We start from the raw sequence: 22,824 nt of genomic DNA on the forward strand, positions 1-22,824 counted from the left end.
ATATATCAAGTTTTATTGACAAAATGTATGTAATGTGTAATACAAAGAGAATGAAAATAAGTTAAAAAATGTATTTAAATAATAAGATGGGCTTTGTCTGAATGAAAAACAAAAGAAGATAAACATTGAAGTGCTTAAACAATTTTATAATATGATTCATGGCTTATAGTTGCTGAAAACATAGCATATGTATATATATATATATATATATATATAGCATTTTACATTGTTTTATTTTATTTTACCATAATTAAGTAAATATGTGCATTATGTCCTGCCCCCATAGCCTGTGCCCTAATGGTTGTTGTGAAAGATTAGTGACGGAAAGCATGCAAAGGGGATGACATAATCCTGCATATAAAATTAAGTAACCTTGCATGAAGAATAGAAACAGTCGTGAAGTGAGGAGGGCAGTTATGGGAGCTTTTCTTGACACATATTTCCTCTTGTGTGTGTACCTAATCTTATTTCTTTTCTCTTCCTCTTTATGCTTTGCATCTTCCTCTCTTCAATCATCTTGTAAATTACGGAGAAAGTTTAATCTGAATGAAATGCACAAGCCTGGTGATGTGGTTCTGGGTGGGCTCTTTGAGGTCCACTTCACCTCTGTCTTCCGTGAGCGGACATTTACCTCAGAGCCACAACAGCCCAGCTGCAAAGGGTAAGTTTCAGCATGGATGAGCGCAAATTATGTAGTCATGTGCTGAAATGCATATGAAACATGGCAGCTTTAGTCATACTTTTAAAATATTAAAATACACCTGTAAAAAGTATATTATTGTAACTGTGTAATATGTGATTAATAACAGGTTTAGTGTTGCGTATCTACTCAGTTCTCACAGTGTCACATTAGTTTTTAGTGTTTAATAGTGATATTTTGTGTATTAGCTTTGACACTCTAGGGTTCAGGCATGCCATGACCATGGCCTTTGCTATTGATGAGGTCAACAAGAACTCCAATCTGCTACCTAATGTGACTCTGGGATACAGTCTTTATGATAACTGTGGTGCACTTGTTATTGGATTCAGTGGTGCATTATCACTGGCCAGTGGTCGAGAGGAGCAGTTTCTGCTTCAGGAGAACTGTTTAGGGACGCCACCAGTCCTGGGGATCGTGGGAGATCACTATTCAACATTTTCTATTGCCACCTCCAATGTGCTAGGTTTATACAAAATGCCCATTGTAAGTTTACTGTCTTCTTTATCTTGTATTGTTGTATCTTAATGTACCGTATTTGAATTATTTTCATCTTTAAAAGTAATACATTGTTGAAATATGAAAATATTTTGACTGGATCTGACTTGAGATGGGTAACTTGTGTGCATTTGTTTCTTTACAGGTCAGTTATTTTGCCACTTGTTCTTGCCTGAGTGATCGGCAACGTTTTCCATCCTTCTTTAGAACAATTCCAAGTGATGCATTTCAGGTAAAACGTGAAATTAAGAGGTTCAAAAATATGTTTCAAAGGCAGTACAGCATGCTTATGAAAAATTTCCCTAATGAAACAAACCTTTCCTCTTAATGGGATTAATTAACTGTGATTCCATTGTGACATTTATATAAACCCTTTAAAAAATATATTAGTCTGTGCATTAATACCTTTACACCAATATATCTACTTAGGTGCGTGCTATGATTCAGATTCTAAAACACTTTGGATGGACTTGGGTGGGCCTTCTGGTCAGTGACGATGACTATGGACTCCATGTTGCCCAATCCTTCCAATCTGACCTGGTTCAGTCTGGTGGAGGTTGTCTGGCCTACTTAGAGGTTTTGCCCTGGGACAGTGACCCAAGTGAACTCAGGAAGATTGTACATTTGATAAAGACATCAGCAGCTCGTGTGGTCATGGTATTTGCACACGAGATCCACATGATTCAACTAATGGAAGAGGTTGGAATTAAAATGTAATATAATTTAGAAATGTTTTAAGGATCATAACATGATGAAATATTTTGTTTGTTTGTCTAAACTGAAATTCACAGACCAAAATCCTGTCACGTATCATCAGTGTCAATAAAAGAACAAAAACAAATTTCAGTTCCAGTTGGATAGTCATCAGATCAAAATTTCTACCTGTACATATGTTGAATATTTCAACCTGTCGCAGATGCAGCTTGATGATAACATTGGTTGAAATATTTTGATACATTTAAGGCTTTCCATCAGTGCGAAGGTATGAAAGGACCATTCCCAAACAATGAAATTATTCCAATAATTGGATTAAATTGGTTAAGTTATAAAGGGAATCTTAGAAGAAACTGAAGCTTGTTGTAACTCACTTTATAGTAAGTGCTCCTTTTTTTAAGATAGATTAAGCACCTTGCCATTCAGATTTTTTTTTTTTTACATGTTTACTGTGCGTATGTGAGTAAAAAAAAGGCAAATGGCATAATTGTTGTAGACAAGTACGCTAAATATATATTTATATATTTTTTTTAAAAGAAGTCTTTAACAAGTTATATAATGCAATGCACAGGTGGTGAGGCAGAATGTGACCGGCCGGCAGTGGATTGCAAGTGAAGCCTTGACAACAGCTGCTGTGCTCCAAACACCCCGCCTCAAGCCGTACCTGAGCGGAACACTGGGCATTGCAATCCGTCGAGGAGAAATACCCGGGCTCAGGGAATTCCTCTTACGAATACGTCCTGACCAAAATGACAATGACAACTATGGAAATAGCATGGTAAGAATTTAATCTTACAATTTGATCTAAAATTGCAAGAATAATATATTGTAATTTCTGTTAATACAGACTTTTTAATATTTCAGGTGAGACAATTTTGGGAATACACATTTCAGTGTAAATTTAATCCAACAGGTTGGGTGGAAGCTGGGGGAGCATTATGCACTGGACAGGAAGATCTAGAGAATGTGAAGACTGAGTTTTTGGATCTTTCTAACCTCAGGCCTGAGTACAATGTTTACAAGGCTGTCTATGCTCTGGCGTATGCCCTTGATGACATGCTGCAGTGCAAGCCAGGGAGAGGGCCTTTCAGTGGGCACAGCTGTGCCACTTTGCAAAGACTGGAGCCATGGCAGGTGTGATATCAGTTTACACTCCACCTGTTTATGTTTTGAAAACAGCTGCTACGTCTTGAGGTACTTGCTGAAGTTAGTTTTGTGAGTATAGAAAATTATGAAAAAAGACACATTTTGAAATAATGGCATTGGTACACTGGCAATGGATTTAATTATTTTCTTTCAACAGTAAAATATTTAATACTAGAAATAACAGGATAAAACAGATTTCCGTTTTGTTTTGTGACAGCGATGACTGACTAATGCTACCAAACCAGTTTGCCATCAATAAAAATGTCATGATTTTGTTGCAAATCATTTAAACAATATACGATAAACCTCTGTTTGGATGGAGGCTGTTGCACTTATCTTTTTTTATTATTTCTATCATCCATTTGTAGCTTGTACATTATTTGCAAAAGGTCAACTTCACCACTTCATTTGGTGATCAAGTGTCATTTGATGAAAATGGTGATGCCCTACCAATCTATGATATCATGAACTGGCTGTGGCTCCCTGATGGAAGAACTAAACTTCAGAATGTGGGTGAGGTTAAGAGGTCACCCTTCAAAGGTGAAGAACTCACAATTGATGAAGACAAAATCTTCTGGAACTTTGACTCCAAACAGGTCATTTGTGCTTTTTCAGAGAACTTTCTTTTTTGGATTGTAGATATTAGCAGTGTATAAAAATAATAATAATAATAATAACAATAATAAAGAGCGACAGATATATTTTCTTCCTACAGCCACCTCAGTCATTGTGCAGCGAGAACTGTCCTCCAGGTACCCGCATGGCCAGAAAGAAAGGGGAACCTGTGTGCTGTTTTGACTGCATCCCTTGTTCTGAAGGAAAGATCAGCAATAAGACTGGTGGATGTTCATTTGTAAAAATTTCTATTTTACTTTATGGATATTATGTAGTGTAAGTATGTATCTCACCATCTTCCCTTTGTCAGACTCCATGGAATGCACCAGTTGTCCAGAGGACTTCTGGTCCAGCCACCAGCGTGACCACTGTGTTCCTAAGAAAACAGAGTTTCTTTCCTACCATGAACCTCTGGGTATCTGTTTGACCACCACCTCATTGCTGGGCACATTTATCTGTGCTGTTGTCCTGGGCATCTTCACCTATCATCGCCGTACACCCATGGTACGTGCCAACAATTCAGAACTGAGTTTCCTGCTCTTGGTGTCACTTAAACTATGTTTCCTCTGTTCACTGCTTTTTATCGGCCGTCCCAGCCTGTGGACATGCCAGCTGAGACATGCAGCATTTGGGATCAGCTTTGTGCTTTGTGTCTCATGCATCCTGGTGAAAACCATGGTGGTTCTGGCTGTGTTCAAGGCCTCCAAGCCAGGTGGTGGCACCTGTCTGAAATGGTTTGGTGCTGTGCAGCAGAGAGGGACAGTTTTTGCTCTTACTTGCATTCAAGCAGCAATCTGCACTGCTTGGATTGTCTCTGCCTCACCATCTCCTCATAAAAACATTCAATACCACAGTGACAAGATAGTTTATGAGTGTGTTGTAGGGTCCACAGTTGGTTTTGCAGTGTTACTGGGTTACATTGGCTTACTGGCTATCCTTAGCTTCCTGTTAGCATTTCTGGCAAGGAATCTTCCAGACAACTTCAATGAGGCCAAACTCATTACCTTCAGCATGCTCATCTTCTGTGTTGTGTGGGTAGCCTTTGTCCCTGCTTATGTCAACTCTCCAGGCAAATATGCAGATGCAGTGGAGGTATTTGCCATCCTGGCCTCCAGTTTTGGCCTCTTGGTGGCACTGTTTGGACCCAAATGTTACATAATCATGCTGAGACCAGAGAAAAACACAAAGAAAGCAATCATGGGTCGAGGCACCACAAAATCATACAACTAGAAGTAAGTTTATCAATTAATCTGATCCAGTCTGTATTTTGCATTCAACAGTGATCATCACCAGATGAAACTAGAAGCAATAAAGAAATGTTAATAAAAAACATAATTAATGCTGGTTTTGTCTGATCATTCATTTTTACATTTCCTGGGATTTGAAAAACAACAACAAAAAAACATTTGAACTGTGTGAACAATTTGTTTGTGAACAATGGTGAACTGAGAAATATTCTTGTATCATATTTGGCTTGGCTTCAGCATGTAACATGCATTGTCCAACCCTCACTGATGGAAAATTATTACGCCTACCCTTGTCACTGTTGCAGATATTCACAAAAGACAACATCTGTGGTGGTTTTGGTGTTATCACTTCCTGTTTTATTTTGGTAGTATTCTTCTTCCCTTGTGTGTCCTGTGTTTTTACTTCGTGTCTGTGTTTTCCCTCCAGTTTTGATTGTTGGCCCTCCCTTGATTGTTTGCACCTGTGTCTCGTTGTCTCACCTCCCCTTGGGTATTTAGTCTGGGTAGACATGGAAGTTCCGGCTACTTCACCTTGAGACTGCTTCCTCGTCATCTGCTTTTGGGTCCACATACCTCCATATAGCACCTTGCCTTACGACAACATCAGTTTTAAGGAAGCTACTTTCAACAAATATGGCCGCTGTGGGAACAGCAGCAGCACCAGCTTATACTTCCTGAAATACTGTACATCTGTATTTAATTAATTTTCTTTAACGATCACTAAACTTGGTCCTAGGGTAATGACACTGTGGGTAATCTCAACTGCTACTGTTAATTACAGTTGTGCACTGAATTCATTCTAGAACATCACTGAAAATGCTTACCAGGATACCTTTATTGTCTCATAATGAAGTTCACATAACTTAAGTTCAGGAACAAGACCCCACCTCGCTCTGATTCAGTTTCCTGCGGCTACTTATATAGGCGTGTCTAACCGCTTTATCTCCCGTTTGTCTCAGCTCTCATGTTTTTTCATTCATCTGTTCATTCCCAAGACTGATAGCACCATACCTATTGTTTAGCTTATCTTTGCATCATGGACTACTAGCTGGTCCTTAACATGTCAGACAGCAACTTGTTTGATGACTGATCTGTGGTCAGAGTCTCCAGAGTATCTGTAGCCACCTCTCGACCCCTACAGCCAATCACTCCACTATCCCGACTGCACTCTGTGATCCATGTACCTCAGCAAAGCATCAGCCGTTACTTTCCATCCAGCAGTTCCAGCGAAATATCACCTTCACCTCTGCATCCAAAAAGAGGTTGCAGTCTCAAATTTTGCCTTCCCTTTACCATGACATCATATGCTCTGTCTTCCCCAACCGCAGGGCAGAACTTGGTGCCTACCTGTCCATCATCCTGGACTTAATCTTGCAGTTCAGCAACGCTGGTGTTTATGTCTACCACGTTCTCTTCACCTCCCAGGCCGTTGGCAGTCTCCTCCTCTGTATTTTCACACTTTATCCTGCTGCACCCCCACCTCCCATTACTCCTAAACCATCTAACGCTCCACCAGCCAACATTCTGCCATCCACCTATGGTCCGATTCCACAGTGTGTCGACAAAAGGAGTAGACCCATTTTTCAGGGCGGCATGATGGTTTGCAATAACTTAGGTTACAACGTCTCAAGCTGCCATGTCCTTTCCACCTGTTCCTTTTGTGGCAGCACCCATGCCAGGTTCAGTTGCCCTCACAACCCCACCAAGCATGGTTTATTACTATCTAAATACCTCAAAACACTAATTAAAATTGACACCCTCAACAGCCCTAAAGGACCATTCCAATTAATCACTTTCACCCACGGTTTCCATCCAGGCATCGAGGTCATCTCTGATTCATCATTCACTTGACACACTCTTCAGTCAGCCCTCACTGGGCCTGACACTGTAGACAAACTTCTAGACAAAGAAGTCAACGCTTCATGATAGGTCCATTTGCTAGTCCTCCCTTCCCAGTCAACCACATCACCCCCAGCAGCAATACCCAGCATTTACAGCCTCATCCCCAAGATATATTTCTCAATGCATTAAACTACTACCAATCACGCTGTCAACCTCATCTGATTTGCAGGCCATGATGCTTGGCTGGCATTACTAGCATATTTAAAGTCCTTCCAATACACCCAGATTTCTAGAAGTTATATGGCATTTTCTGGAAGGATTTCTACTATCAGAAGCCCCCTATGAATTTTCAACCAAGGCCAGTTACGTCGCCCGGATTGGCGCTACCGGGGCCCCACCCTGGAGCCAGGCCCGGGGTGGGTGCTCGACGGCGAGCGCCTGGTGGCCGGGCCTTTCCCCACGGGGCCCGGCCGGGCACAGCCCGAAGGAGCGATGTGGGGCCGTCCTCCCGTGGACCCACCACCCGCAGGAGGATCCGTAAGGGGCCGGTGCAGAGAGATCTGGGCGGCAGCCGAAGGCAGGGGCCCGCGACCAGATCTCCGGACACAGAAACTGGCTCTAGGGACATGGAATGTCACTTCGCTGGGGGAAGGAGCCTGAGCTTGTGCGGGAGGTTGAGCGTTACCGGCTAGATATAGTCGGCCTCGCCTCCACGCACAGCCTGGGCTCTGGAACCAGTCTCCTTGAGAGGGGCTGGACGCTCCATTTCTCTGGCGTTGCCTGCGGGGAGGCGGCGGCTGGTGGTGTGGGCCTGCTCATAGCCCCACAGCTCAGCCGTCCGTGTTGGAGTTTACCCGGTGAACGAGAGGGTCGCGTCCCTCCGCCTTCGGGTGGGGACAGGTCTCTCACTGTTGTGGCGGCCTATGGGCCGAACGGCAGTGCAGAGTACCAGGCCTTCTTGGGGTCCCTGGGAGGGGTACTAGACAGTGCACCGCCCGGGACTCCGTTGTTCTACTGGGGACTTCAACGCCCACGTGGGCAACGACAGTGCCACCTGGAGAGGGGTAATCGGAAGGAACGGCCCCTGATCTGAACCCAAGTGGTGTTCAGTTGTTGGACTTCTGTGCTAGTTGCAGTTTGTCCATAACTAACACCATGTTCAAGCACAAGGGTGTCCATCAGTGCACGTGGCACCAGGACACCCTAGGCGGAGGTCGATGATCGACTTTGTTGTCGTATCATCTGACCTCCGCCGCGTGTCTTGGACACTCGGGTGAAGAGAGGGGCGGAGCTGTCAACCGATCACCACCTGGTGGTGAGTTGGATCCGCTGGCAGGGGAGGAAGCCGGACAGACTTGGCAGGCCCAAGCGTATCGTGAGGGTCTGCTGGGAACGTCTGGCGGAGCCCGCTGTCAGCAGGGTCTACAACTCACACCTCCGGGAGAGCTTCTCCCAGATCCCGGGAGGCTGGGGACATTGAGTCCGAGTGGACCATGTTTTCCACCTCCATTGTCGATCACGGAGGCTCGTAGCTGTGGTCGCAAGGTTTCTGGTGCCTGTCGCGGCGGCAATCCCCGAACCCGGTGGTGGACGCCGGAAGTAAGGGATGCCGTCAGGCTGAAGAAGGAGTCCTATCGGGCCTTGTTGGCTCGTGGGACTCCCGAGGCAGCTGACAGGTACCGGCAGGCTAAGCGTGCTGCAGCCCGTGCGGTCACAGAGGCAAAAACTCAGGATTGGGAGAGGTTCGGAGGCCATGGAGGAGGACTATCGGTCGGCCTCAAAGAAATTCTGGCAAACCGTCCGACGGCTCAGGAGGGGGAAGCAGTGCTTCACCAACACCGTGTACGGTGCGGGTGGAGAGCTGTTGACCTCGACTGGGGATGTTGTCGGACGGTGGAAGGAATACTTTGAGGATCTCCTCAATCCCGCTGTCACGCCTTCCGAAGAGGAAGCGGAGGCTGGGGACCCGGAGGCGGACTCATCCATCACCCTGGCCGAAGTCACTGAGGTTGTTGGCAAGCTCCTTGGTGGCAAGGCTTCAGGGGTGGATGAGATCCGTCCTGAGTATCTTAAGTCTCTGGATGTTGTGGGACTGTCTTGGCTGACACGTCTCTGCAACATCGCGTGGCGCGTCTGGGACAGCGCCTCTGGACTGGCAGACCGGGGTGGTGGTCCCTCTGTATAAGAAGGGGACCGGAGGGTGTGTTCCAATCACAGAGGGATCACACTTCTCAGCCTCCCGGTAAGGTCTACTCCAGGGTACTGGAGAGGAGAATTCGTCCGATAGTCGAACCTCGGATTCAGGAGGAGCAGAGTGGTTTTCGTCCCGGTCGTGGAACACTGGACCAGCTCTACACTCTCCATCGGGTGCTCGAGGGTTCATGGGAGTTTGCCCAACCAGTCCACATGTGCTTTGTGGATCTGGAGAAGGCATTCGACCGTGTGCCCCGGGCGCTTTGTGGGGAGTGCTCTGGGAGTATGGGGTCGGGGCCCTTTGCTAAGGGCTGTCCGGTCCCTGTATAACCGGAGCAGGAGCTGTGTTAGCATTGCCGGCAGTAAGTCAGACCTGTTCCCGGTGCATGTTGGACTCCGCCAGGGCTGCCCTTTGTCACCGGTTCTGTTCATAATTTATATGGACAGAATTTCTAGGCGCAGTCAGGGGCCGGAGGGTGTCCGGTTTGGGAACCACAGGATCTCATCTCTGCTGTTTGCAGATGATGTCGTTCTGATGGCTTCTTCAAACCAGGACCTGCAGCATGCACTGGGACGGTTTGCAGCCGAGTGTGAAGCAGCTGGGATGAGAATCAGCTCTTCCAAATCTGAGGCCATGGTTCTTGACCGGAAAAAGGTGGTTTGCTCTCTTCGGGTAGGTGGGGAGTCCTTGCCTCAAGTGGATGAGTTCAAGTATCTCGGGGTCTTGTTCACGAGTGAGGGACGGATGGAGCGTGAGATTGACAGGCGGATCGGTACAGCGTCTGCAGTGATGCGGGCGCTGTATCGGACCGTTGTGGTGAAGAAGGAGCTGAGTCGAAAGACAAAGCTCTCGATTTACCGGACAATCTACGCTCCTGCCCTCACCTATGGTCATGAGCTCTGGGTAGTGACCAAAAGGACAAGATCGCGGATACAAGCGGCCGAAATGGGCTTCCTCCGCCGAGTGGCTGGGCGCTCCCTTAGAGATAGGGTGAGGAGCTCAGTCACACGGGGAGCTCGAGTAGAGCCGCTGCTCCTCCACGTCGAGAGGAGCCAGCTGAGGTGGCTAGGGCATCTGATCCGGATGCCTCCTGGACGCCTCCCTCGGGAGGTGTTCTGGGCATGTCCCACCGGGAGGCGGCCCCGGGGAAGACCCAGGACACGCTGGAGGGACTATGTCTCTCGGCTGGCCTGGGAACGCCTCGGGATCCCCCCGGAGGAGCTGGAGGAAGTGTCTGGAGCGAAGGAAGTCTGGGAGTCCCTGCTTAGACTACTGCCCCCGCGACCCGGCCCCGGATAAGCGGAAGAAAATGGATGGATGGATGGATGGATGGATTTCTACTATTTCGCTGTTTGTCTTAGCTTTGGATGCAAGAGCAGCAGGACCCAGCACCTCTTTAAGGACAGATCTCCATTTCCTGCCTCCACAATGCCACGAACTCACCTACGTCTCAGCGAAACGTCTACTCGTCTCCAGAGCCCCGATCCCGGTCCCGATTATCTCCAGTCTCCAGTGTGTGTCGCTCCAGATCCCGGTCCCGTGTGTCTCCACTCTCCAGTGTGTGTCTACTCAACCCCAGAGCTCCTCTTCTACCAGTTAAAGGATGGTAGCATTATCCTCTTCACATTTCCAAATTCCCTTTGTGTGCAATAAACTATCTCAGTCTCATCTCAGTGTCTCCAGTCTGCTCTGTCCGTAACAGTAGCATCATTTCCTCTCCACTTGGAACAGCATTTCCTTTTTCTACAATGACCACGTGAAAGGTGGTTCACCTCTGATAGGCTACCCAAATTGTCGTCAATCCCTCCTTCCTCCAATCTTTGCGAGCTGTACCTTATGGCATGAGTGGTCCAAAAAGGTATTCTTATTCACACAATAACGCCACCGTCAACATTATAAATAATGACCATTCAAGATCCCTCAACATCATTCAGTTAATTCACAAACTCATTTTAATCTCAGCCCAGCACCTAGTCATTATCCACGCGTTCCATGCAGGCTACAAGAATTCCATTGCTGAGTCCCTGTCCTGTTTCTTCTTTCAGAAATTCAAATCCTTTGCATCAGTTCCAGACTCCCATCCAACACCGGTCCTACCATTTTCAGCCATCATCTTCAACTAAACTGTTGTCATATTACTCAGGATGGAGCTGTTTCAAAGGTATTCACGCCTTGTATAGCCAACCATTTCCCTCCCTTGACATCATATCTTTAACCAGCGTTATCATCTACTCTCATCCAGTTCTCAAACTCAGAACATCCACCATCCAAGTTTACATCAGTGGTATTAACTTCTTTGTGTAACTGTTTACCGGAGTTGCACCACCTTCCATTTCTCACCCTCACATCAATATGCTAATCAAAGGAATTTGCACTTAACCCTGACAGCAGACCTCCTCACCCAATGCATCCAAACCCTTCATGCAGTAGACCTATCCCCTTCCATTGGCTCAACTCTTCGATCCATGTTTCTTTTTTTGCAGTGCTCTGAGTTTACAGCCACCACTTTCACCTACAACCCATCTTGGCATGCAAGCATTTCAGATGTTTCCATCCACACTCCAGACACCCTTGTAAATCACAAACAAAGCATGACTGACCAGCTTGGCCTCTCTCACCCCATATTTTTCTTCCACCTAAATTTGTATTTGAGTCCCTTTTGAACCTATCCACAACTACATAAACTGTAGACTAGCTCACCACTCTTCTCCACAGGACCCACTTTTTGCCACAGAGCCAGGCAGATTTGCAACACGCTTCTGATTCCACCACCATTTCATCCCACCATGCCTGACCCTCATTTAACCCTTCACAAGCCTTCCTGTCATTCCAATGAACTAATTTGTGTCTATAAAGGGCATTGTATTTGTTAGTGAAGTTATAAATGGCATGGGATTTGTTAGTGAATCTACAGCTAAAAACAGAAGACAGTTAAGAGTATTTTAACACAAAGCCGCTATCAGTTCGGCTCTTCTCTCCAGTCTTCCCCAGATCGACAGTTTACCTACGCGGTATTGAAGCTTGGCTTCTACCTGCACCCAACAAAAGATTATCTTGCTTGTATGTTTTGTGAAACCCTGACTAATCCTCTGATTCCTGTGTCCAGGCTCATCTCACCAACCAACCTGTCTCCAACCAGCACCGGCTCCGCCAGTCACTCGCCAGCCTGCCTAAGCCATCAGCTCTTGCCAAGTGTCTCTTTGTGGTTCTGATAATAATAAACTGAAGCTATCACCCAATCCCTCTCTGTGTCAGTTGTGTATTTGGGTCCAGAATCATAACAGAATGATCTGGCCAGTATGGACCCAGCTGACTTCATGCAGGAATCCATCGAGCGATCTCCAGCCAAGGACAGCTTTTGACAGCATGAGCAGGATCCTCTTGGAGCACAGCCAGGCCATATTAAACCAAGTATCACAACTAACCACTCAAGTCTCCATGCTCACTGCCCAACGCTCTCTGTCTGCTGTCACAGCCCAAGCCAGCTAGCCTCTTCTCTCTGGTTCTCCACCAAGCCCTGCCAGTGTGCTTCTTACCCAGGATTCGTATGTCATGGACCCGGACCCCTTCACTGGAGAATTGGGGAGATGCTGGGGATTCCTCATGCAGTACTCCATGGTATTCAATGAAGGACCATTGACTTTCCCTTTGGACCAAACCAAGGTACATTATATTGCGGGTTTATTAAGAGGGAGAGACTTGGCCTGGGCAGAAGCTATCAACTCCACTCACCCAGTCCCCACGCTATCATTTGACACTTTCACCAACATGTTTAGAAATGTGTTTGACCATCCTGACCACAGTGGGAATGTCGCTAAGAGACTATTGGATCTCCGCCAGGGAGATAGAAGTGTGGCTGACTACTGTGATTTCCGCATCCTAGTGGCAGACACAAGGTGGAATGAGGAGGCACTACAAGCAGTTTTTAAGGGGCTGGATGAACAGTTAAAGGACGAGCTAGCCACTCGTGATGAACCTGCTAACTCTGATTCTCTTGTCTCACTAGCCATCAGAATAGACAGTCACCTGCGTGAACGACGCCGGGAGAGAGCCAGTCACTCCTGTTCATTCACCAACTCTCGCTACTCACCTCCACGTTCCACTAGGACAGACTGGTATCCACCAGCTAATAATGCCAGTCCTCCCTCTACACCACCACTGGAGGAGTCAATGCAGCTCGGCCGAGCTCACCTCTCCCTTGTATAATGCAACCAGAGGAGGATAAACACTGGGAGCTGCATGCACTGTGGCCAGATTGGTCACCTCCGGGAATCCTGTACGGTTCAGCCAAAAGATCGGACTCACCACTAACTGTGGGGGTAGTGGTGAGTTATACTGTTTCAGCCCTGTCTCCGGCCCTGCAATGACTATTGAGCTCTAAACAGTATCCCAGTGAAGAATAAATAACTGCTTCCCTTGATTAATGCCGCCTTCGAGCCACTAGGAGGAGCCACCATCTTCACCAAACTCAACCTCAGGAATGCCTACCACCTGGTCAGGATCCGCAAGGGAGATGAGTGGAAGACGGCATTCAACACACCCCTGGGCCATTTTGAATACCGGGTTATGCCTTTCGGATTCATCAATGCACCTGCAGTTTTCAGGCCCTGGTCAATGACGTCCTCTGATTTCCTCAATCGGTTTGTGTTTGTGTATCTGGACAACATCCTGATCTTCTCCCAGAATCAGATTGACCATGTCACTCCCGTCCGCAGGTCCTCCAGAGGTTGCTCTAGAACAAACTCTTTGTCAAGGCGGAGAAGTGATTTCCATGCAAGCTCTGTGACATTCTTGGGCTACATTATTGAGAGCGGGCAGGTGAAGACAGACCCGGAAAACCTGCCGGGGGGATGGTGCTCTCTCAGCGGTCCAGCTCCGATCACGAGCTCCATCCCTGTGCCTTTTTCTCTCGTCGACTAACCCCAGCAGAACGGAACTACAACCTTGTTCCAACGTTACCTACGCCAATGTTGCAAGATTTGGAGAGAGACGCTACCCGCAATCAACGCATCACGTACCGTCATCGGACACCAGCTCCAGAGCACACACCAGGTCAGGAGGTTTGGTTGTACTCAAAGAACATGCCCTTCAAAGCAGACTCCAGGAAACTAGCCCCCAGATTCTCTGGCCCATATGTCATGGAGAAGATCATTAACCCTTCAGCGGTAAGATAAAGACTTCCTCGCAGCATGAGAAATCACCCCACATTCCATGTTTCACAAATCAAACCATTGTCTTCCAGTCGTTTGTGTCCGGCGCCCCTCCACCTACTCGGGTCATCGACAACCATCCTGCCTACACCATCTGACAGCTATTGGATGTGCACCGCCAAGGCAGGGGTTTCTAGTACCTAATGGACTGGGAGGGATATGGCCCAGGGATATGGTCCTGGATTCCCCACTCATTCATTATGGACAACCAACTAATCAAAGACTTCCACCGGCTACATTTGGACAGACCAGGTGGGTTGCCAGGAGGCTCCCATTGAGAGGGGGTACTATCATAGTACAGCATACCATTCCTAGTGTTTGTCTGTTTGTCCCCTATTGGTTCTCCCTCTGTGTGTGTGTGTGTGTGTGTGTGTGTGGCTGGCTGGTGGGGCACGGCCTCCCAAGGAAAACCTCCAATCAAGAACTGACACACCTACTACACCTGATCCACTAATCAACACCTGGCAGTATATATACCCAACTCTTCTCTCCAGTCTTCCCCAGATCATCAGTTTACTTACGCGGTATTGAAGCTCGGCCTCGCATTCAACAAAAGATTATCTTGCTTGTATGTTTCGTTTGTGACTAATCCTGATTCCTGTGTCCAGGCTCATCTCACCGACCAACCTGTCTCCAACCATGACCGGCTCCGCCAGTCATTCGCAAGCCTGCCTAAGCCACCAGTTCTTGCCGTTTCCTTCCACGCACCAAGTGTCTCTTCATGGTTGTGATAATAATAAACTGAAGCTATCACCCAATCCCTCTCTGTGTCAGTTGTGCATTTGGGTCCAGAACCTACGTGACTCATAACAGGCACCCACCACAAAGGTTTCATTCATTTAGAGAATGGATTTTTTTTCTTAGCTCATGTTGCAATGTGTTTTTCTTAAATGCGTCCTAAATAAGATGCTTTCCTGGGGTTGGATTCCATTTCAGGGAATAGACATGTAGGGAATAGACATGTAGGGAATAGAGCTGAGTAAAGTTATCCTTTTTGACAAATCTAACATTGCAAATTGGACACATTTCCACACATATTTCTGCAGAACTGATCATATCTAATATCTGGCAAGTTACTATATTTGCCAGCCAGATACAATAGCACTCCATCAAACAGACAAAAAAGGAAAAATAGATGGGAAGATGTAGTATTTCACCAAATGTCTTAGTAGGCTTCTGCCATCTAGTGGACATTTGATTAAACTTTTGATAGTGAATTTCATATACTCAGGGCAGATTTGTGCATTTGGTGAGTTTAATTTGGAATGCTTATCAAACACAAATTTGGTATAATACTCATTACAAAGTGGCTCTTCTGATAATAATATTATCTACAGCTTAACATATATATCAAAGTCAACTTGTAACTTGTCAATATGACAATCAAAAAAACTAATAAAATGCAAATTTCAGTAGCCCTCAATCGTTACGGTCATCCACAACCTAAATTTGGGTTGGAAAGGTTGCTAACATGGACTAAGTGAGATGTTATTAAAAGTGCACAAATTAATTCTGCCTCAAAACAAAATAAATCTCAAATTAAATGCATTTTAGGTCCTGCCCATACTTTAGGCTTATAAAAAGGGGCTGACAACAATAAAGCTTGATGACTGGGCTCAGAAAAGGGGTAAACAGGAGGAAAGTCATGTGGGCATTTTTAGATATCAACTTGCTCTTGCGCATGTATTTCATGTTGTTGTATTCCTACGTTTCTTCTGCTGTGTCCCCTCCTCTTTATTCCTCATCCTGCCAGTTACAGGGACAGTTCCATCTAAATGGGATGCACAAGGCTGGAGATGTGGTTCTAGGTGGGCTGTTTGAGATCCACTTCTTTTCTGTCTTTCCTGACCTGTCTTTTACTTCAGAGCCACAACAGCCTACCTGCAATGGGTGAGTCTATCAGGGAAACAACAAAAAGCAGAAACTGGGGAAAATAAATCCCATTAGTACAATGTATTTTAGATATTACTCTGAAAGAATTATATTGTTTAGTAGTATGCCATATTGAACACTTTACTTTTTTGCAGTTGTATTTGATTATTATAATAATGTTTGCTAGTCTGTACATATTTGTAAAGTTACTGTATCATGTTGTATTTTTCAATACCAAACAGTTGTATTTTTTGTGTTAGTTTTGATGTTCTAGGATTCAGGCAGGCACAGACCATGGCCTTTGCTATTGATGAGATCAACAGAAACTCCAACCTGCTACCTAATGTGACTCTGGGATACAGTCTTTATGATAACTGCGTCAAACTAGGAATTGGATTCCGTGCAGCGTTGTCCTTAGTCAGTGGTCAAGAGGAGCAGTTTATATTAGACGAGACCTGTGTAGGAACCCCCCCAGTCCTAGGGATTGTGGGTGATTCTTCATCTACACGTTCTATTGCCATCTCCTCTGTCTTAGGTTTGTACAGAGTACCTATGGTAAGTCTTTGCGCCATACCATCTAATAATTATTTTGAATAATTTTGATTTAATTTCAACTTTAATGTAAACATGGAGTAATCAACCTTAAAAAGTTGAAAGAGCCAGTAAAGGCTTTGAATGTTTTTAGGCTGTACAGTTTGTGTCTTTCACAGGTGAGTTATTTTGCCACATGTTCCTGCCTGAGTGACCGGCAAAAGTTTCCATCCTTCTTTAGGACGATCCCAAGTGATGCTTTCCAGGTGACCATCAGCAAAATGAAAATGCATAAAAGAACGTATTTGCAGTTAAACTTTCCTCAAAAGAACTTCCCTGTACTGCAATGAAAAATATATTTCAGCCAGACAACTCGCATTTGAAATGTTTATTACAACAGCAGAACGAAGCTACACTTCCCAACATCTCTATGTAAATATATCTGCCGGGAGTGATGAGCAAATATCTTAAATCCCCTAGCCGGAGCCTGCAGGTGGATGCTGAGGTGGTGGTGGGGCTGAAAGAACGGGAAGCAATACTGATGCATGGCAGCAGTGGCATTGACAGGGCAGAGGCAGCTCAAAGAGACCGCCAAATGGGTAGTGTGTTCCGTAGATGATTGTGGAGAGTGAGGCATGTCACAGGTGTATAGCAGTGCAGCTCGAGTCGACTGCCTGAACTAGCTCGCGGGCGTCGCTCCATTCCTTTTATGTAAAACCAGTCACATTCTTTGTGTCAATGATGGAGTTGTTTGGACTCAGATAACAAAGCTGAGAGGCAATAATTAAACATGGTCTATTGTGATACCTGTTTCGCAGGTTTTCCACTGTAAGATTATTCCAGCCTGTCCACTAATCCCTCCACTCTGTATTCACTTAGGTGCGTGCTATGATTCAGATTCTAAACCGCTTTGGCTGGACTTGGGCAGGTCTGCTGGTCAGTGATGATGATTATGGACTCCACGCTGCCAGATCCTTTCAATCTGACTTTATTCAGTCTGGTGGAGGTTGTCTGGCCTATTTTGAGGTTTTGCCCTGGGGCAATGACCCAGCTGAACTAAGGAGGATTGTGGATGTGATGAAGAAATCAACAGCTCGTGTTGTCATTGTGTTTGCACATGAAAGTCACATGATCAATCTCATTGAAGAGGTTGGGCTTGAAAAACAACTTAATATGAATATTTAACTGAGGGGCGAATTCACAAAGGATCGTTTGCGGCCACTGATTGCATCATGAATTACTTGCAACTGCTATCTGCCCAGTCTCAAGGTCCGAGTCACATAAGATATTGCGCAAACACGCCCATAAGGTTTTGAGTCTGTTAAATGTTCATCTGCAATTTTCTGTAGAGGTCCCAGTAATATTAGTTCTTAAGGTGTACTGAAGTAGCCTATCACATGATATGGTTAAGCAACGTTTGAGTCAAAAAAAGTTATAAATGCAGTTGCAAGTACAATACTTTTCACTCATATCTTAAAATGTTTATGTAATTATCTATACTCCCCCTGCTCTTTCATTCGTTTCTGTCTGCAGGATGTCTCACGTTTTGCTATATGATGACTCACTCTGTATAGAGTTTTTTGTCAGAGTGATTATTTGGGGTGCTTTAACTGTGGGAGAGCTGTTTTCTCTCCTACTCTGCTCCATTCTGGATTGTTGCAGTGCGTAACCATAGCAACAGGTTTTATGTTGTTTTACAGTTTAATTCCCTCATGGTGAATATCTATACTATACTATCTGTGCCATCTGTGCACGTATGATATACTGTGATGCGCTATTGCTTCGCCTGGCAACAATCACTGCTGCTGGGATCACTGGAAAGTCTGGACTTAAAACCCTATAAATGCACTTCAGTTACCACCAACTCTGAAGACGCAAATAATTTTCACTCTAACGGAGTATGGCTCTTAGCGCTAGTGTTTTTGAATTGGACTTTTTTTGCAATGAGACCCATTTGCATGGGGCCAATTTTACGCCAAATGTATGCATAGCCTATTACCTACTTTAAATACATGCAAATAACACCGGAGCACCATTTCACCCTTTGCGGGTGCTTTGAGAATTACAGTTTCTTTTTGACTTGTGTGTACCGGTCGCAAAAGCTGCTTAATCCCTTTTGTGAATTCGCCCCTTAATGTTTTATTTGTCAAACTGAAATATTTAAATTACAATAATATATTGGCATGTAACAAATTTATGTCATTGAATCCTACCTCTTATTTGTTAATGGTGCTGTTAACAGGGTTTATTGTGAGATTACTTACTCAGACAAATTACACTTAACTCCAGTTATGATGATATGCATCACTTTCCTCATAATACTGTGTAAAAAACAGGATTGCGCATATGTATGAATGAGTAAGACAAGACATCAGCTGCATAAACTGTATAATTCACAAGACGAGACACTGCTGTAGTGGCATGGCAATATGAATTTACATATCTGGTATAATGAACAGGTGGTGAGGCAGAATGTGACAGGCCTGCAGTGGATGGCCAGTGAAGCCTGGATAGCAGCTACTGTGCTCCAGACCCCCCACCTCATGCCTTACCTGGGTGGGACAATGGGCATCGCCATCCGTCGAGGAGAAATAGCAGGGCTCAGGGAATTCCTCTCACGAATACGTCCTGACCTACACCACAACAACAATGTCTATGGAAATAGCATGGTGAGAGTTTAACCTTACAATCTGGTCTGGTATTTGCAAGAATAATATTTTGTTATATTTATAACATGCAGTTTTGAATATATTTCAGATTAATCAGTTTTGGGAGTACACATTTCAGTGTAGATTTGCACCACTTCCAGCAGGTTGGTTGGAAGCTGGGGGAGCACTATGCACTGGACAGGAAGATCTAGAGAATGTGGAGACTGAGTTCTTGGACATTTCAAATCTCAGGCCGGAGTACAATGTGTACAAGGCTGTCTATGCTCTGGCGTATGCCCTTGATGAAATGCTGCAGTGTGAGCCAGGGAGAGGGCCTTTCAGTGGGCACAGCTGTGCCACTTTGCAAAGACTGGAGCCATGGCAGGTGTGATATCAGTTTACACTCCACCTGTGTACATGACTAAATCCTGTGCTTTAATAGTTCTTGTAGGGCTGCATTTAGGTATAGGAGTAAATACAAAGCTATGATATTACTAATAGTAAAGAGCCGAGCAGATAGCTGTTGGGATTTTTTGTACAGCTGGGTGATGGCAGTGGATATTATTATCAGGTCAAAGACCACAATATCTTGTCACAGGTATCCAGAGATGTGACTCCACTATAATTGAAATTCTTTGTTGGGATTTTTAATATCTTCATATGTTCAGAAGAGTACTATGCAGTTTGATTATTGAATACTAGGTACCTCTGTGTTCACCATGGTCATATAGAATTATTTTTTATCTGTCCTCTTTGGTTTTCCTCAATCTTTTATTCTGATGTTCACAGCTTATGTATTACATGGAAAAGGTCAACTTCACCACACCATTTGGTGATCAAGTGTCATTTGATGAGAATGGTGATGCCCTACCAATCTATGATATCATGAACTGGCTGCGGCTCCCTGATGGAAGAACTAAACTTCAGAATGTGGGTGAGGTTAAGAGGTCGGCCTTCAAAGGTGAAGAACTTACAATTGATGAAGACAAAATCTTCTGGAACTTTGAATCAAAAAAGGTTACTTCTGCTTTTTCAGGCAGCTATTTGTTGGCCCATGGATAACTCATTATAGCAGTGTAACGTAGTGTAGGATATGAGATATGTATTTTTCTCCCTATAGCCACCCCAGTCAGTGTGCAGTGAGAGCTGTCCTCCAGGTACCCGCATGGCCAGAAAGAAAGGGGAACCTGTATGCTGTTTTGACTGCATCCCTTGTTCTGAGGGAAAGATCAGCAATAAGACTGGTTAGTATTTAGTTTTAAACATTGCAGTTTGGAGATAGAATATAAACATGTATGTCAAGACTTTCTCCTTTTTCATAGACTCCATGGAGTGCATCAGTTGTCCAGAGGACTTCTGGTCCAGCCACCAGCGTGACCACTGTGTTCCTAAGAAAACGGAGTTCCTCTCCTACCATGAACCTCTGGGTATCTGCTTGACAGCCACCTCATTGCTGGGCACATTTATCTGTGCTGTTGTCCTGGGGATCTTTATCTATCATCGAAGAACACCTATAGTACGCGCCAACAATTCAGAACTGAGTTTCCAGCTCTTGGTGTCACTTAAACTATGTTTCCTCTGCTCACTGCTGTTCATCGGCCGCCCCAGGCTGTGGACATGCCAGCTGAGACATGCAGCATTTGGGATCAGCTTTGTGCTTTGTGTCTCATGCATCCTGGTGAAAACCATGGTGGTTCTGGCTGTTTTCAAGGCCTCCAAGCCAGGAGGTGGAGCCAGTCTGAAGTGGTTTGGTGCTGTGCAGCAGAGAGGGACAGTTATTGTTCTTACTTCTATTCAGGCAGCAATCTGCACTGCCTGGCTTGTCTCTTCCTCACCATCTCCTCATAAAAACACTCAATACCACAGTGACAAGATAGTTTATGAGTGTGTAGTCGGGTCCACAGTTGGTTTTGCAGTGTTACTGGGCTACATTGGTTTACTGGCTATCCTCAGTTTTCTGATTGCATTTATAGCAAGGAATCTTCCAGATAGTTTCAATGAGGCCAAACTCATTACTTTCAGCATGCTGATCTTCTGTGCTGTGTGGGTGGCCTTTGTTCCTGCTTATATCAGCTCACCAGGCAAATATGCAGATGCAGTGGAGGTATTTGCCATCCTGGCCTCCAGTTTTGGTCTCTTGGTGTCACTATTTGGACCCAAATGTTACATAATCCTGCTAAGACCAGAGAAGAACACAAAGAAAGCAATCATGGGTCGGGGCATCGAGTCATAAAAACTACCCTTAAATTTCATAGGATAGAAGGAATCCTTATTCTCTACACAATACAAAAATACAGGCTGTAGGTAATAGGTTAATAATAATAACAATATTATGATATTGAGAAAGCAGGGCTGATGCCAAATAAATGTATTTGAATATGAAATCTCTTGCTACTTGGATCATATGTTTGTGAATACTTAAACACAACAGGTAATTCTCTTTTTTCCAGGATGTAGTTAAAGTACAAAGCACTTGCACTTCAAATACTTGTGACTTTTCATGGTTTAAGTTAATCTAACACCTGATTAAACTATAAGTTACTCTCTCCAAATAAATTATGCAGATAATTTGGGTTCATCTGACATTTTTGTATGCATTTATTTTTGACCTGTCTGGAGCTGATGTGGACTTAAAGATACACTTACCAGTTTTTATATTGCCCCCATATATAAATAGCTCCTCTCAACTCATGGGTTTCCAAACATCAAATATGGTTACCTCAGTATTATGTTACTTTATATTTTATTGTATATTGTATATATTTTATTCTTATTTTTCAGCTGCAGCACTATTTTATGTCTTAGATTCTAATTAGATTTTGTTCCACTTACGTGATTTTTCTTTATACATTTTTTTATATATATCTGTAAGTGCACAGTTGGGAGCCTGAGATCTGAGAATTTTATTGTCAGTGACTGATTCACTGTAATTGTTGTGTACATGATAATGAAAGAACTTCAACTGGAACTTGAACACTAATTGTACATGTGTGTGCGTGTATTTGTGTTGACATGCATATGAATATTCGACAAACACTCTAAAGTGAAGATCTATAACACTGCAAATTGGATAGACAAAGGTCTAATGGGATAACCTGTCTTGCACATGTTTCTGCAGAACTGATCATATCTATCTACCAAGTTACAATGGGTGCCAGCCAGATACAATAGCCCTCCATCTAACAGGCACATTGCAATGAAAAATAGATGCAAAGACATATTATTAAACCAAATGTCTTAGTATGCTGCTACCATCTAGTGGACATTTTATCAACCTCTGTTAATGTTTGATAGTGAATACCACGTACTCAGGGCTGATTTGTGCATTTGGTGAGTTTAATTTGGTATGGTTGTCACACACAAATTTGGGAAATACTCAGTGGCTCTTCTGATGCATATATGTATCTGCTCAGGTTTTAAACTGCAGAGTGATACGAAAGAAAACATGTATTTTACAACAAGGCAAGTAGATGTTTTACAGGAAGGTGAAACATATATCTACTTTATCTACTACTTAAATAGGCAATGTGTGAGATTTGGTCACAATTTTAGTTTAAAACATAAAAAAAAATGAACTAACCTTATGAACAGAATGTGAAGAAGTAACAGT

General features: G+C 44.4%; 1 protein-coding gene across 1 annotated transcript; it reads left to right on the forward strand.

Annotated features, from left to right (window-relative positions):
* The first annotated feature begins 429 nt into the window (after positions 1-429).
* Positions 430-22,687, forward strand: LOC122879540 (extracellular calcium-sensing receptor-like). The gene is made up of 18 exons (XM_044203759.1): positions 430-661; positions 889-1,183; positions 1,341-1,427; positions 1,625-1,894; positions 2,481-2,687; positions 2,774-3,043; positions 3,424-3,651; positions 3,771-3,894; positions 3,981-4,174; positions 15,923-16,053; positions 16,296-16,590; positions 16,746-16,832; positions 17,446-17,715; positions 19,026-19,235; positions 19,324-19,599; positions 20,004-20,231; positions 20,335-20,458; positions 20,537-22,687. Exons 1-18 carry the CDS (start codon positions 552-554, stop codon positions 21,445-21,447), a joined length of 4,317 nt encoding a protein of 1,438 aa, XP_044059694.1. The 5' UTR covers positions 430-551; the 3' UTR covers positions 21,448-22,687.
* The last annotated feature ends 137 nt before the right edge of the window (positions 22,688-22,824 follow it).

This window comes from Siniperca chuatsi, linkage group LG7, assembly GCF_020085105.1.
Source record: "Siniperca chuatsi isolate FFG_IHB_CAS linkage group LG7, ASM2008510v1, whole genome shotgun sequence".
In the NCBI taxonomy this organism is placed as follows: Eukaryota; Metazoa; Chordata; class Actinopteri; order Centrarchiformes; family Sinipercidae; genus Siniperca; species Siniperca chuatsi.